Source organism: Chlorocebus sabaeus, chromosome 14, assembly GCF_047675955.1.
Source record: "Chlorocebus sabaeus isolate Y175 chromosome 14, mChlSab1.0.hap1, whole genome shotgun sequence".
NCBI classification, from domain to species: domain Eukaryota; kingdom Metazoa; phylum Chordata; class Mammalia; order Primates; family Cercopithecidae; genus Chlorocebus; species Chlorocebus sabaeus.
In genome coordinates this window covers 99013656-99027257 of record NC_132917.1, presented here as the reverse complement: position 1 = coordinate 99027257, position 13602 = coordinate 99013656, and the positions used below count along the sequence as shown (strand labels likewise).

The window sequence follows — 13602 nt, the reverse complement described above, 5'->3', positions numbered from 1 at the left end:
AAACCCACTGTTTAGTGTTCTACTTCCCTCTTTTGTGGATTTCAACCTCGTGCCTTTCGTGGCCATTGGGTGCTTCAGTGTGATAGTAGCTCAGATGTGGCTTGTGTGCACCCACTCTCCGTCCTTTCCACATGCAGACCCAGGGAAAGACAAAGTCACACCCCACACTTCGAGTCTGACATCTTAGTTTTTACAACATGGTGGCTGCATGGAGCTCACGGGAAATGTTCTCTTTGTGATGTCAAATTTAGTGTCACTATGAGGTCATAAGGGGCATTCTCATAAGGACTTGGGGGACAGAATCATGGCACCCCCAGCTTCTGTAAGAAAGCAAGTGGGCAGGGAGCTGAGGTTAATGAAGACATTGAGAGCTCTGTTTGGGAGGGAATAAAACTACCTGATCATGGCACCTTGGAGAATGTTTACTTATTACTGTTATAATGCAAATCAAGCATAACTGGCTAACGAGGGACTCTTCTGGATAATATTTGATTTAAAAAAGGGAGGATTAAGGTATTACCTACTTTAATTCAATTCTCTTGAGGTTAACCTAGAAGCCTTATCAAATTGATATGAATAATTACACCATATGTGACAAGGTTGCAACTAGTAGAGAGGCAGAGGTAGTGATTGAGATAGGGATGGAGGGTGCAGAGAGAAAGTCACTGACCATGGCCGGGTGCGGTGGCTCACACCTGTAATCCCAGCACTTTGGGAGGCCGAGGCGCGTGGATCACGAGTTCAGGAGATTGAGACCATCCTGGCTAACACAGTGAAACCCTGTCTCTACTAAAAATACAAAATATTAGCCAGGCGTGGTGGCGGATGCCTGAAGTCCCAGCTGCTTGGGAGGCTGAGGCAGAAGAACAGCGTAAACCCAGGAAGTGGAGCTCACAGCAAACCAAGATTGCACCACTGCACTCCAGCCTAGGCGACAGAGCGAGACTCTGTCTCAAAAAAGGAAAAAAAAAAAAAAAAAAGATATAGTTCCTGACCACAAAGGCAGAAGGAATTGCTGGGATGCATGAACAGGCCAGTTTGGGCTGATTCTGTTACAGTTCTCCCCACTGTGAGATGAAATACTCTGTAAGCAACCACTATACTCAGTAGCGACTATCAACAGTGATAATACTACTTATCCTTACTCTCTGCCAGGCACTGAGCACTCTACATGTTTTCTTATTCAACTCCTTTACAGACAAATGCATTTAATTGCAGTTTTGTTGTATGTCTTTCCTCTTTATCAAACTTTATAATCCTTTATTCCCCTTTACAATTACTAGTTTCTAGAACAAAACATGTCCCAAATAATCATTTATTAAATAAATGAAAGACTAAAACTATATATAAATTAATGGCTGAGAGTCAAAACTTTTTTTTAAGTTTACCATATTATAAAACATAATTGTTTGGATTCCACCAAATTTGAATTCTTTGTAGTTGAGGCACAGGATAAAACGTAACTATGCTATTTAAGAGGTGTTTCCGAAAAATATGAATAATGTGAAAAACAGTTTAAGAGATATATTTAGCTTACATAAGAAAACATTCACAAATGATAAAAGAATTGAAATTGAAATTGAAATACCATTTAGCAGCGTTTTTTGATTTTTTTTTTTGGTTTTACTGTTAACTGTTCTAAGAGATAGCAAAGAGATATAGGAAAATGAGCATTCTTTAAAATTCCAAGTAAACTGCTCCCAATTGGGAGGAATAGTTAAATAAACTGTAGTAATTCATATTACTGAATGTTAGTGTAATCACTAAAATTCATCCCAATATGGCTATTGTAAGGAAAAATGTTCATAACATATGCTAAAGTAAGAACACAGAATACAGAACTGTGCCCACAGCTATTGATTGTTAAAGTAGAACAGGTAGAATTCCCCCTGACAACATTCTAGCTGTGTTTAAAAGCAATCACAAAGCATTTTGAAATTGAGAAACTAGTGTGAAACTGGTGATTATCTATTGTTCAACCCTGGTTGAATTCTCCAGCTTCACTGTTTTTCAACTAAATCAGTTCTTCCAGTAAATATCCCAGAGCTTTCTATCAGATTGGCCAACGAGAGGCTCTGATTGGATGTGTGTAATGGAAATGTAACAGCTGTGTAAATCCCACACAGGGAGTCTTTGAATGTAGGTGCAACAGCTTTATAGATATTACAGTTGTGCCAATGGCCAAGTGCCAAAACTTAAATGTCCGCCTTTCAAACTGAAACACTTGCAGGCTCCATAGAACAAAATGAAAGCAGGGCTACACAACAGCTGGCCAAATGACGCGTCAGTAAGATCATTCATAAACCCATGAGAATATGTTACTACAGTGTAAATTACATGGTGGCCCTTGCCTGTAATCCCAGCACTTTGGAAGAGCGAGGCAGGTGGATCACAAGGTCAGGAGTTCAAGACCAGCTTGGCCAATATGGTGAAACCCTGTCTCTACTAAAAATACAAAAAAATTAGCCAGCATGGTGGTGCACACCTGTAACCCCAGCTACTTGGGAGGCTGAGGCAGGAGAATTGCTTGAATCTGGGAGGCAGAGGTTGCAGTGAGCTGAGATCGCTCAATTGCACTCCAGTCTGGGCGACAGAGCAAGACTCCGTCTCAAAAAAAAAAAAAAAAAAAAAAAAATTACATCTCACAGTTTTTCAATCTAAACTTTTAGAAAATAAAACTCTATTCTCAATTTAAGTTTAAATTAACATATTTCAATTAAAACGCTGAGCATTTAAACCGGTATAGTAGATAAGTATGGCTAGCATGGAACAATGTTCATGGATAGGTGGTTGAAAAATGCAGGTACAAAACAGGATGTTCGGTTTGATTTCATTATGATAAAAACAAGAACAAAGAACAAATGGTCTAGATATCTATATATAGAAAGTAAGAAGGTCTGGCCAGATAACCAGGAGATGATGGGGTGGATGATAACTATTGCTTCTTTCTTTTTCACTTATCTACATTTTCTAATTTTTCTATATACTGAATATATACATATGTAGGTTTTGTGATAACTGTTTAAATTTTTAATGAAAAAGCTTTTCTATCAGTGTACAATTTTGTGTTCATTGCTATTATATTTAAAAGCAACAAAATGTCATGATTTGACAGCACCCCTAGCCTCTTTGCACCAAATATTCCTTTTCAGCTAAATGGTGAGATGAATAGCCACCTCACAGGTCGCTCTAAGTTTTAGATGAGGTATTTAATGATATCAAATGCTTTACTCAGAACCTAGTATGTGATGAGGGTGCATCGCCTACTAGATTAGGGAGCTTGCCAAGGTCGTTCAGGAGTAAATGACAAAGCTGGAGCACCAATCCAGGCTATCCTGCCACAAAGCTATGTGCAGAACCCGGAGAAGGACGGACAACACAGGAAGCCTTGATGGGAGGCTGTAAAAGACATTACAATAACGATGATGATGACGGCTGATGACGTAGACTCTCCACTGGTGCAGACCAATCTTCCCAAATTATTTCAATGTTTTTCAAAGCAACCAGCAAATAAAGAGCTTTAAATTCTAGGTTCATTACGTAGCTAAATCAGTTTTATTGTGTATACGACTTGGGGATGAGTTAATCTTTTTGAAAGAGCTGAGATAAAATTATCGAGTCCATTTTGCATCTTGTAATGAAGAGTTGCTAGGGCAACCTCTTTGCTCAATGCCTCATTTCCAAGGTGACCGATTTGAGGCTGGGCCGGGAAACACTGAAAACCAAAACAGCGTTGTGCTCCAGAAGAAGAAAGAGCCCATACATAAGTGATGAATGAAACCAAGAGCTGGGGACAAAGCCAGACACTGCTTTCCAACTCTATGCAGACAGATGTGGCCGTGCACAAACACAAGATGAAGTGGCAATTAAGATTCTCAGTGAAGGAAGACTCTAGTGTGCTTCCTTTTCAACTCCATTCTACTTTTTGTCTGCTTTTTCATAAAGGTCCGTATATCAAAAAGGTACACATCCCATGAGGGGGAGATATTTGAGATTATTATTCTGTTATTCTTTCCATTTCCAGTCAGAGAAAATACTAGGGAATCAAAGATACAAAAGTGTTTTGGATATGAGACTGGAGATCACTGCAGTATACGCCTGTCATCACAGTGATTCTTACTATGAATAAGGGAGGGCAAGTGTGCTGTGCTGTGCCTACCTACGTGCAGGCTGTCTTGAGAACTCACAAAGCCACAAAAGGCACCAAGCACAAGTACCCATGGGATGCACTTGAGAACTGTTCATCCCCTCCCCTGGGCTTTGTGTTCTAGAGGCAGATGACTAGAATGCCCCCCTGAAGAACAGGACCCTCACTACTCATCCTTTATTTATCCCCTGCTTGATGTTCCAGGCTGGAGTCTGGAGCATCACTCTTGGCATTTTTCTTTCTCTCAGCCCCACATCATTGACTTGACTTTATAAAGAGCTTGAGCCCATCCACAGTGTTCCAGCCACACAGCCTACTGGTTCCAGCCACCTAGCTCTGCCTCCTGTCTGCCCCCATCTCCCCAGCCTCATGCCTCTCCAACTATTCTCTGTGTGCCAGCTAAAACCCCAAATTAATCTCTCTCCTCTGCTAAAAACCCCTCCATTCCCCTCAGGATGAAGTTCAAAATCCTTAATTCAATCAAGGCCCTTCCTTCCCCAGCTTTATCACCTTCTCCACTCACACTACACCTCTCTGGAATGACAAACATTCCCTGTCCCTTAGGCTTCCCCAGAGCTCCCCCACTGCCTGGGGCTCTCTTCCCATCTCTCCATCTTCATAACTCCTTCTCTTCCCCCGGGTCTGAACTCAGATGCCACTAGCTAAGGCAAGCCTTCTGTGGCCACTGAAGCCAGGTGAGGGGCATCTCCTGCGTCTTCACTCAGCACTTCCCACTGGTCACATTTAACTAGAGCTTCTCTCATTTTCATTGCTATTTCCTCCTGAGACTGTCAGTTGTGCTTGGGTAGGAATGTTGGCTTTTCCTGTTTGGCACAGTATTCTAGAGCCCAACACAGGCATATATAATAGGCATAAATTTGTTGAATATTTTTATAATGAAAGTCAATATCTTAAGTGCCTGCTAAGTATTTTCCACTACATGCATTACTTCTTTTAATCCCATGACAACCTCAGAGTAAGCATATTATTATTCACAGAGTATGGATATGTCACATACATTTCAGAGCAAAAAATTTCTAATTGTTGGACTGAATATTAAGTTTGCTTTTTCAGCATATGAACCAAGGAGGAAAGAACAGGCTGAATAAAGATCTTATGTCTGCATCCTACTTTCAGGGTTTTCAAAGCATTTCTACACATCTAGGACTAATGATTATCAAGTATTATACAGAGTTCTTCTTAGGAAGAGAGTATTATTTTACTCTGTCTGTGGGGATACATACTAGTGAAAATGTACAATGAATTTGGAGGATGATTTGAATTATCAAAATTTAAAATGCATATACTCTTTGGGTCCAACCATCTGACTTGAGGGAATTTATTCCAAAGACAGATTTATACATGTGCCCAAAAATCTATGTGCAAAGAAACCTGTTACAGGAATGTTTATAAGAGGGGAAGGAAGGACACAATGTAAATATCCATTAATAATGGGGAAGAGCCTTGCAATTACAGGCATGAGACCATCTACCTGTGTGGAAAGGGCTCTAAGACAACATTTTTAAAATAGTAAATGTATACGGTATTATCTTATTCACGTTTATTAAAGTTCTTATGTGTCTATGTATAAATATGTGATGTGTGCATGTACTTACATATGCACATGTAGAAAAAGGATTGGAAGGAAATTCACCAAACTATTCAACGTGTTTCCTTCATGGATAGGCGTGGTGGTGAGAGAAACCTCCTCTAAAGACTTAAGCATGGTTTAAATCTCATATACTGAGAATTATTCATATATTACTTATCAGATAAAAATAAAGCAGTTAATTAAAAATTAAGTTCCCATTATGTTTACATTATTTTATCATTTGCTTTCAGGTCTGTTTTACTTTCTTTTTTTTTTTTTATAAGACGAAGTCTACCTCTGTTGCCAGGCTGGGGTGCAGTGGTGCTATCTCGGCTCACTGCAACCTCTGCCTCCTGGATTCAAGCAATTCTCCTGCCTCAGCCTCCCGAGTAGCTGGGACTACAGGTGCCTGCCACCACGCCCAGCTAATTTTTTTGTATTTTTAGTAGAGATGGAGTTTCACCATGTTGGCCAGGACAGTCTCAATCTCCTGACCTCGTGATCCACCTGCCTCGGTGTCTCAAAGTGCTGGGATTACAGGTGTGAGCCATCGCACCTGGCCAGGTCTGTTTTTCTTAACATTTTTCTCAGTGTGTAATTAATATATGTTCAGAGTTAAAAGTACTACAATACAAATTTAAAACTACATAAATTAAAAAAAAAAATCTCCAACAATCTCACCACCCAGCTAAACTGTTAACATTTTGGTAAAAGAAAAAAGGGAGGGAAGGAGAAAGTACTACCACGCCTCTCAGTCACATGTACAATCAAATTTCTAACACACTATATACTCTGATTTTTTTTCATTTAGCATGATATTTCATTTAGCATGAGGGCTTTTCATCGTGTGAAACTTATTCTTTAGAAATGTGATATCTGATGAATGTATGACACTCCATTATATGAATTTGTGTTGTTTTCCATTGTTGGCTTATTATAAGGCAGTAGTAATTTTTCTCTGCACATACACTTCAGTATCTCTAGTTATTTCCTTACACAGATTCCTAGTAATATATGAATTCACTGGGGTAAATATAAGCTCTTAACATTTTACACTAAGGATGCACCAATTTATACTCTCACTAGCAGGATATAAGTGTCCATCCCACCCTATCCTTGCCATTACTGTTTATTGGTGATTTTTAACCTTACCAATTTGATGAGGGAGGTGGTGTCTAATTGATTTTCAATGTGCATTTTTTAAGGCATAGAGTTGGTTACCAGTAAAGTTAAATATTTTTGTATATGGTTTTGACTTTTTTCTTTTTTTCCCTAAATTTTCCAGTGGGGTATTTGTCATTTTCTCATTCTCTTATGGTATGGATGTGTGTGCATGTGTGTTCACACACTGAACACTGATTCACACACACATAGTCATTTATACTGATACACACACGTAAGATATCACTCCTATGGCCCTTTTTGTCTGTCATACACGTTGCAGGTATTTTTCTGACATTTGCCTTCATTTTATTTACATGTTTTTAAGCAAAAGAGCATTTTTACTTCCTCAGCCTGTAAATCTTTCCTTTCTGGCTTCTTCCTTGGATTTTATGCTTCTGCTTCCCTATCCTACCATATTTTTTTCAAGAAATTTACTTTTCACTCTAACTCAAGTTGTTGGGACGTTTAGAAGGAGGCATAAGAAGCCCAGGAAAATTCTATTTCTAAGTAGAGTTCACTAAATATATTTTGTCCCAAATAAAACTCAAGAATAGTAATATTACTGCAGAGAATATGAAGGAGCTGTCCCCAAACCTCCTAGAAGAAATAAATCAGTGTTCAGTTTCTCCCTGTTGCTTCTAGAAGAAGTCAAGTTCAAGTGGTGAAGTTGACATCTGACTAATCAGGTATAAATCAAAACTGCCAACCACAAGGGTAACAGTCAGGGACAGAAGCATTCACCTTGAGGCAAAGTAGCCAGCAACCAGCCTAGAGGAGAACACACACACAGCCTCCGGAGGGAGAGTCGCTGGTCATCCCAAACCAGCAGGCAGGTGGGCCTCCATGGGTGATAATGTTTTAAATGTGCTGATAGAAAAAAAATTCACCAATTCATCTGCTTCTTCCAATACGTCAAATCTCAGCTATTTCAAGGTCAGTTAGAAAAGGTCTTTTCATTTTTTAAAAAAACTTTCTCCTGCCTTTGATCTTTTCAACTTCTTTTTATGGAAAATTCCAAATACACAAAAAAAGCAGAAAGAATAGTAAAATGACCCTTCTCACCAAGTCTTACCCAAATGCAACAATGATCAACGTGTGGTCTATCTATTTCATCTGCTCCCCCCCAGCCCGCCACACTACTCCACCACTCCAATTACAATAAAGCAAACCCCGAGCATCCCCAAGCATCACATCATTTCCTCTGCAAAGATTTCAGCATGAGACAGGTCTTTTAAGGATATTGTTTCCATTCAGTGACTGCAAAGACTGAAATGTTTCTATTTAAATCGTTAGTTGCTGTTGTATTTGCCAGGAAGCACTGAGGTTCAGTCTTCATGTTCTCATGTTTTTGGTGTTCTTCATCCCACTGCAGTCTGACCCGAGATTAGCCATCCCACTGGAATTATTCTTGTAAAGATGAGCACCTCCTTGTTGCCAAATTCAGTGTTAAGTTTTCAGTAGTACTTCCTTGGCCTTCCTCCACATTTAACCCCACCACGCCCTCACACTGGAAGCTGTTTTTCTCCTCTCGGGACCCACCTAGGACAGTCTGGTGGTTCTTTTGCTAACATGTGGCTTGCTCGTTTGCTTTCTTAACTTTTTCCTTTGGAGGCTTTTTGATGCAAAAGATGCCACTCCATTTAGGAAGAGAAGGTAAGCAAAGGAAGGACATAATCTCTCGCAAGTCGTCCCTGTCCTTTCATGAGGGATGATATTTGATGTTCACTCATGACGCTGACCTAGAGTTTTCAATCATTTCTGCAGCCCCACACTTCTATCCATTAGCAACGAGCCACCGAGTGCCAATCCAACCGAGATCAGTTTCCTCCCAGCTTAAAAAGAGAATTCTTATTTTCCTTGTTTTTGAGACAAGATATCTCTTTGTCACCCAGGCTGGAGTGCACTGACGCCATCACTACTCAATGCAGCCACGATCTCTCAGGCTCAAGCGATCCTCCCACCTCAGTCCCCCAAGTAGCTGGGGCTACAGGTGCATGCCACCATGTCTGGCTACTTTTTGTATTTTTTGTAGAAACAGAGTTTCACGATGTTGCCCAGGCTGGTCTCAAACTCCTGGATGCAAGGGATCCGCCCACCTCAGCCTGCCAAAGTGCTGGGGTTACAGGTGTGGGCCACCGCGCCCGAATTCTTAAGAGCCTCTCTCTTTCCCTTTTACTGCCTTTACAAATACTTTTTCCCCCAATGGCTAAAATACATTTCTGTTACAACCACACAAGAAATTGGACTACTTTTTAGTTGAGCAGAAAACGAAAATGGCCTCAAGTAGGGACGCATAGACAATCAGTTTACCTCATCAAAGACCTTAGACACGACATGCTTGTCCAGGACGGGAACGTAGGTGGAGCTGTGGGGGACCGCGGCCACGGACAAGGCATCCATGAGGGTGAGTTTCTTGGCAACCAAGCCATAGGCCTTCAGCCAGTTTTCTGAAGATACGTCTGAAGAACTAAGAACACAAGGAGGTGGTGTTTTAAATTTTACAACTTGATGGGTAACCAACAAAAGCATAACAGAACTGTCTTTGTCAAATTAAAGAACTCACTTGTGGTCATAAACCTGGGTTCCTTCTCCGGTCACCCTTTCTGACGATGTGTCATCAAGACACTCCTCAGGCAGCAGGATGCTCATTTCTGTGGAAGGGGAAGTGGCAGTTGTGTATTTTCCTCACATGTGGGTTTTACATAAAATGCAAAGGGATCACGCTTGTCTCAGTTCAGCTGTGACTGAGAGCTAACAAATGGACCACATTTCAGAGAACGTATCCTGATTTGTCAGAGCGGGCTCTCAGGCAAGATTCCTTTGCAATTTACACGACAGACCAATGCACGGGTAAATACAGCACTACCATTGTTTTGAGACAATGAGACATATTCATTCTTTCATTGAGAAAACACACCTCTAAAAAGTGTGCAATAAAAATACCATTAACCGATGATTGTTCAATATTGACCTTTTGGACTCCCCCAAATTATATAAGAGAGCCTTGATCAACATTTTAATTTCTGATGGATTGTTTTGTGGTTCTTCAGCTTTCTGTAGAAAACCATAAAACCTGTTAGGTCCTGTTTAGTTGTAAGTTCAAATTTTCAAATTAATATTTGGGGTTTTAAATATATCCTTATATAAATGTGTATTTATAAATGAAAAGGGATATCTGTTGACTGAGCAGCATTCAGAAGGAGGTGTGTTTGGGCGTGAGCTAGTTAAATAGCTAAGAACTCATATCCCAGTCATCATTTGATAAGCCCTTTAAGGAATGTAGACAACTTAGGAAATATGGCCAGTTAATTGAAAGTGAGCCACCGTGCCTGGCCAAAATCCCAGCACTCTGGGAGGCTGAGGTGGGTGGATCACCTGAGGTCAGGAGTTTGAGACCAGCCTGACCAACGTGGTGAAACCCTGTCTCTACTAAAAATACAAAATTAGACTGGCCTGGTGGTGGGCACCTGTAATCCCAGTTACTCGGGAGGCTGAGGCAGGAGAATCGCTTGAACCAGGGAGGCAGAGGTTGCAGTGAGCCAAGGTTGCAGCACAATGCTCCAGCCTAGGTAACAGAGTGAGACTGTGTCTCAAAAAAAAAAAAAAAAAAAAAGTGAGGAAAAGATACCACACAGATCAGCACTGAAGAAAACAGAGTTCAATTAAACTATGACTGTGTCGCCACAGGGGTACATTTGCCACCTGGCCACTTCCTACTCCCTAGGGGATTGTGTGTACGTGTGTGTTTAACTGGGATTTTTAATTTATCAACTATTTGAAATATAAGAAAAATGCTACCGGCATCAAACATTTCAAAATTTATTACTTTAAGATTAATAATTTTATCAATAGTAATAACAATTGAAGGAAAAATCACATTTTCTTCATATGCAGTCTCCAAAAGGCTGACCATTTGGACCAGAGAGGGGCTCATTTGGTAGCATCATCCATCGAAGAAAGGGAAGAAAAAAACCAACTATGAGATATGACAGTTTCAAAATGAAACCATGAAGGGACAGCAGCATGACCATAGTTATGTGAGCCACGTGTGTATTAAACACCCAGGCACAATAAGCACAAGGCCAGCTCTCAGAAAATCCAGGCCATAAAGCAGGCAGACATGACTTACAAGGGATTCCTTTGAATAGGAAGCAATCTGGGCCCATTTAAAATATGATTTCACCAACATATCTACACACAGCTCTTTCTGGAACAGATACACTGGGGAAAGGGAGGCTGGCTGGCCACAGAGACCCTTTCTGGCTTGCCTTTGTCACTTAGAGCAGTCCTCTGGCTGCTGGCATTGGAGAGGCCATCCTTCCTTTCACTGCCAGCTGAGCTCCTGAGGGAGGACATCTGGCTCCTGAGTAGGCTGGTTTTGGTTGATTCTGTTGGTATCACAGAGAGAAGAGTTAAAGGAATTGGGGATGGAAGGAGATGCTTCATTAGATACAACTATTTTATCAGCTCCTTAGAGTAAGAATGCAACTTTAGTTTCCCAACCCTCCGAGGATGGTGCTGTCACAAACTGAAAGCGGCTGGGATGTCTTGCTCCCTTTATCTGAATTTGTGTTGGGCCCCTCCTGGAGAGATGTCAGCTTCTGTGCTCATTCAGGCTTCCCGCAGAACTCAGCTCCTTGCAGTTGGAGGGCTAAGGCCCCGTTTCCTTGCTGGCTGTAGCCCAGGGCCTCTCTCAGCTGCTTAAGGTACCTGTATTACTTCTCACACGACTCATCTTCAAGCACATTCAATTCCTCTTGTGGTTCAAATCTCTCTCACTTTCTCTTCTGCCACCAGCTGGAAATAGCTCCTGCTTTTCGCGGTTCCCACAGTTACACCGGACCCACCTCGATAACCCTGTCTAGGTCAGCATAACCTGGTCATGAGAGTGACGTGTCATCATATTCAAAGGTTGCAGGGTTCAGGGTAGGATATCTTTGGTAGGCCATTCTAGAAATTCTGCCCACCACAATTGCTGTCCAGATCTTTGTTTATGTTATTTTCTACCCTCTGATGTGTCCCTTCTACAGGCAAACGACAACTTAGCAAATATTGACCTTGAATCTGTGTGCTTTAGAGGACAATGAGCCTGTGCCAAATCATGCTGATTACTTTTTATATTTGATAACATAAACCACACTAACTGTAAGTGCAGTCTGTACTTCATAATTTGGAGGCTTTAGACGTACCTTGTTCCAAGGCTTTATGTCAGCATTCGTGAATGAAATGTGTCTGCGTTTTCACTGAGAGGACATACCCTCTCCTACAAGAAATTAAACAGTTAGAGCAAAGATTGGCTAGTAACCTGCAAATGGGTAGCTTTCACACAGAAAAGTAACACCAGTGGTCTCCATGCATAGAGAAAGAGTGTGCTAGATGGTAATCACTGTTTTTCTAGGCAACAAAAGGGTAAGCCCTGCCTTGGTTGTCTCTGTATCCAGGAACTAAGAAAACTAAATTTTCTTAGAAGCTATGTCTGTGAGAAAAAGAGATAAATAATCCGAATCAGAGAGCTGAGCTCCTGCCGCTGTCCACACTGGCGGGCCACCTGGACCAACATTGCCAGGCAAAACAATCAGATTTACGTGAGCCAAATGAAAATGAAATTTAGCTCCCCAAGTCTCCAAACGTAAAAACTATACCATTCCCAAAGGCCGCAAACACGGAATGAAACATTTATCTAGCGGTGGGGTCAAGCATTTAGCTCCTCCCCTGACTCTGTAGGATCAGTCATGGCTTTTCATCACTCCTCTACCTCACAAATGGAAACAAAATAGAAACTCAGCATATGATTGACTCCCAATACCAAGCATCCCAAATCTAAGTGAAACGGTGGCAGTGACAATTGGCCATTAAAATGTTTAAGACAAGTAGCAACTCTGGCAAAACTCAGGTTCACTGGAGCAGGCAGGCCGGACTGGAAAAGGGAACCCAGCCACACAAGTGGCCAGTGTGGGAAGCCTGTTTCTTCCCTCCCTTGTACAGAGGGAGTGGGAGCGTGTGGACAGATCCTGCAGGAGGGCCAGTCTCCAGTTAGTGGCCCGTTCCGGGAAGCCTCTTGGTCCCTGTAGGTTCAAGGCCCTCCTCCCTGCCAGCAACGTGGGGACACCCCAGAGACAGCACTGGGGGAAGCTGCTGCAACTCTCCCCTCGGAGATATCTAACATCCTGGTCTGAGGGGATGCCTGCTGCCACCTCAGGCAGCACCAGCAGAGACCAGTAGGAGCCCCAGAAACAGCAGAAACACAAGCACCAAAATATTAACAATACCACGGAGCATGTGAAAATTAAGTTGCCATCAGAACCACAGCCCACAAAAGTAGGTCAAGGCCCACATGTTAAATTTAAACAGCGTGACTACTTCCTAAAATAAAATACTTAAATGAGATGCAGAGTAACTAACATAATAGACAAAATGTCCAGGATACTATAAAAAAATCACCCATCATATCAGTAACTAGAAAAACAATCTCTCCTTCAATCAGAAAAAGCAAACGCATGATGCCAACACCAAGAAGAATCAGGAGCTGGAATTATCTGACAAGGATTTTAAACAGGCTACCCATAAAAGTCCTTCAACAATTAATTATACATTCTCTGGAAACAAATGAACAAACAGAAAAGTGAGAAAACCTCTAGCTAGATAGAAAAAAGATAAAAAGAGAGAAGACAGATGAAAGCACTAATATCGAGAGTTCATT

The 13602-nt window shown here is 41.4% G+C and overlaps 1 protein-coding gene across 1 annotated transcript in view; it reads right to left on the bottom strand.

Moving 5' to 3' along the window:
• VWA3B (von Willebrand factor A domain containing 3B) overlaps window positions 1–13602 on the bottom strand; it is a 233261-nt gene that overhangs the window by 64604 nt on the left and 155055 nt on the right. The window contains exons 17-19 of the mRNA XM_008008091.3: window positions 11171–11290; window positions 9466–9553; window positions 9213–9369 (exon numbers count right to left, since the gene is read on the bottom strand). Of these exons, the coding sequence (XP_008006282.3) occupies window positions 9213–9369; window positions 9466–9553; window positions 11171–11290 (365 nt within the window). The remainder of the gene's footprint in view (window positions 1–9212; window positions 9370–9465; window positions 9554–11170; window positions 11291–13602) is intronic.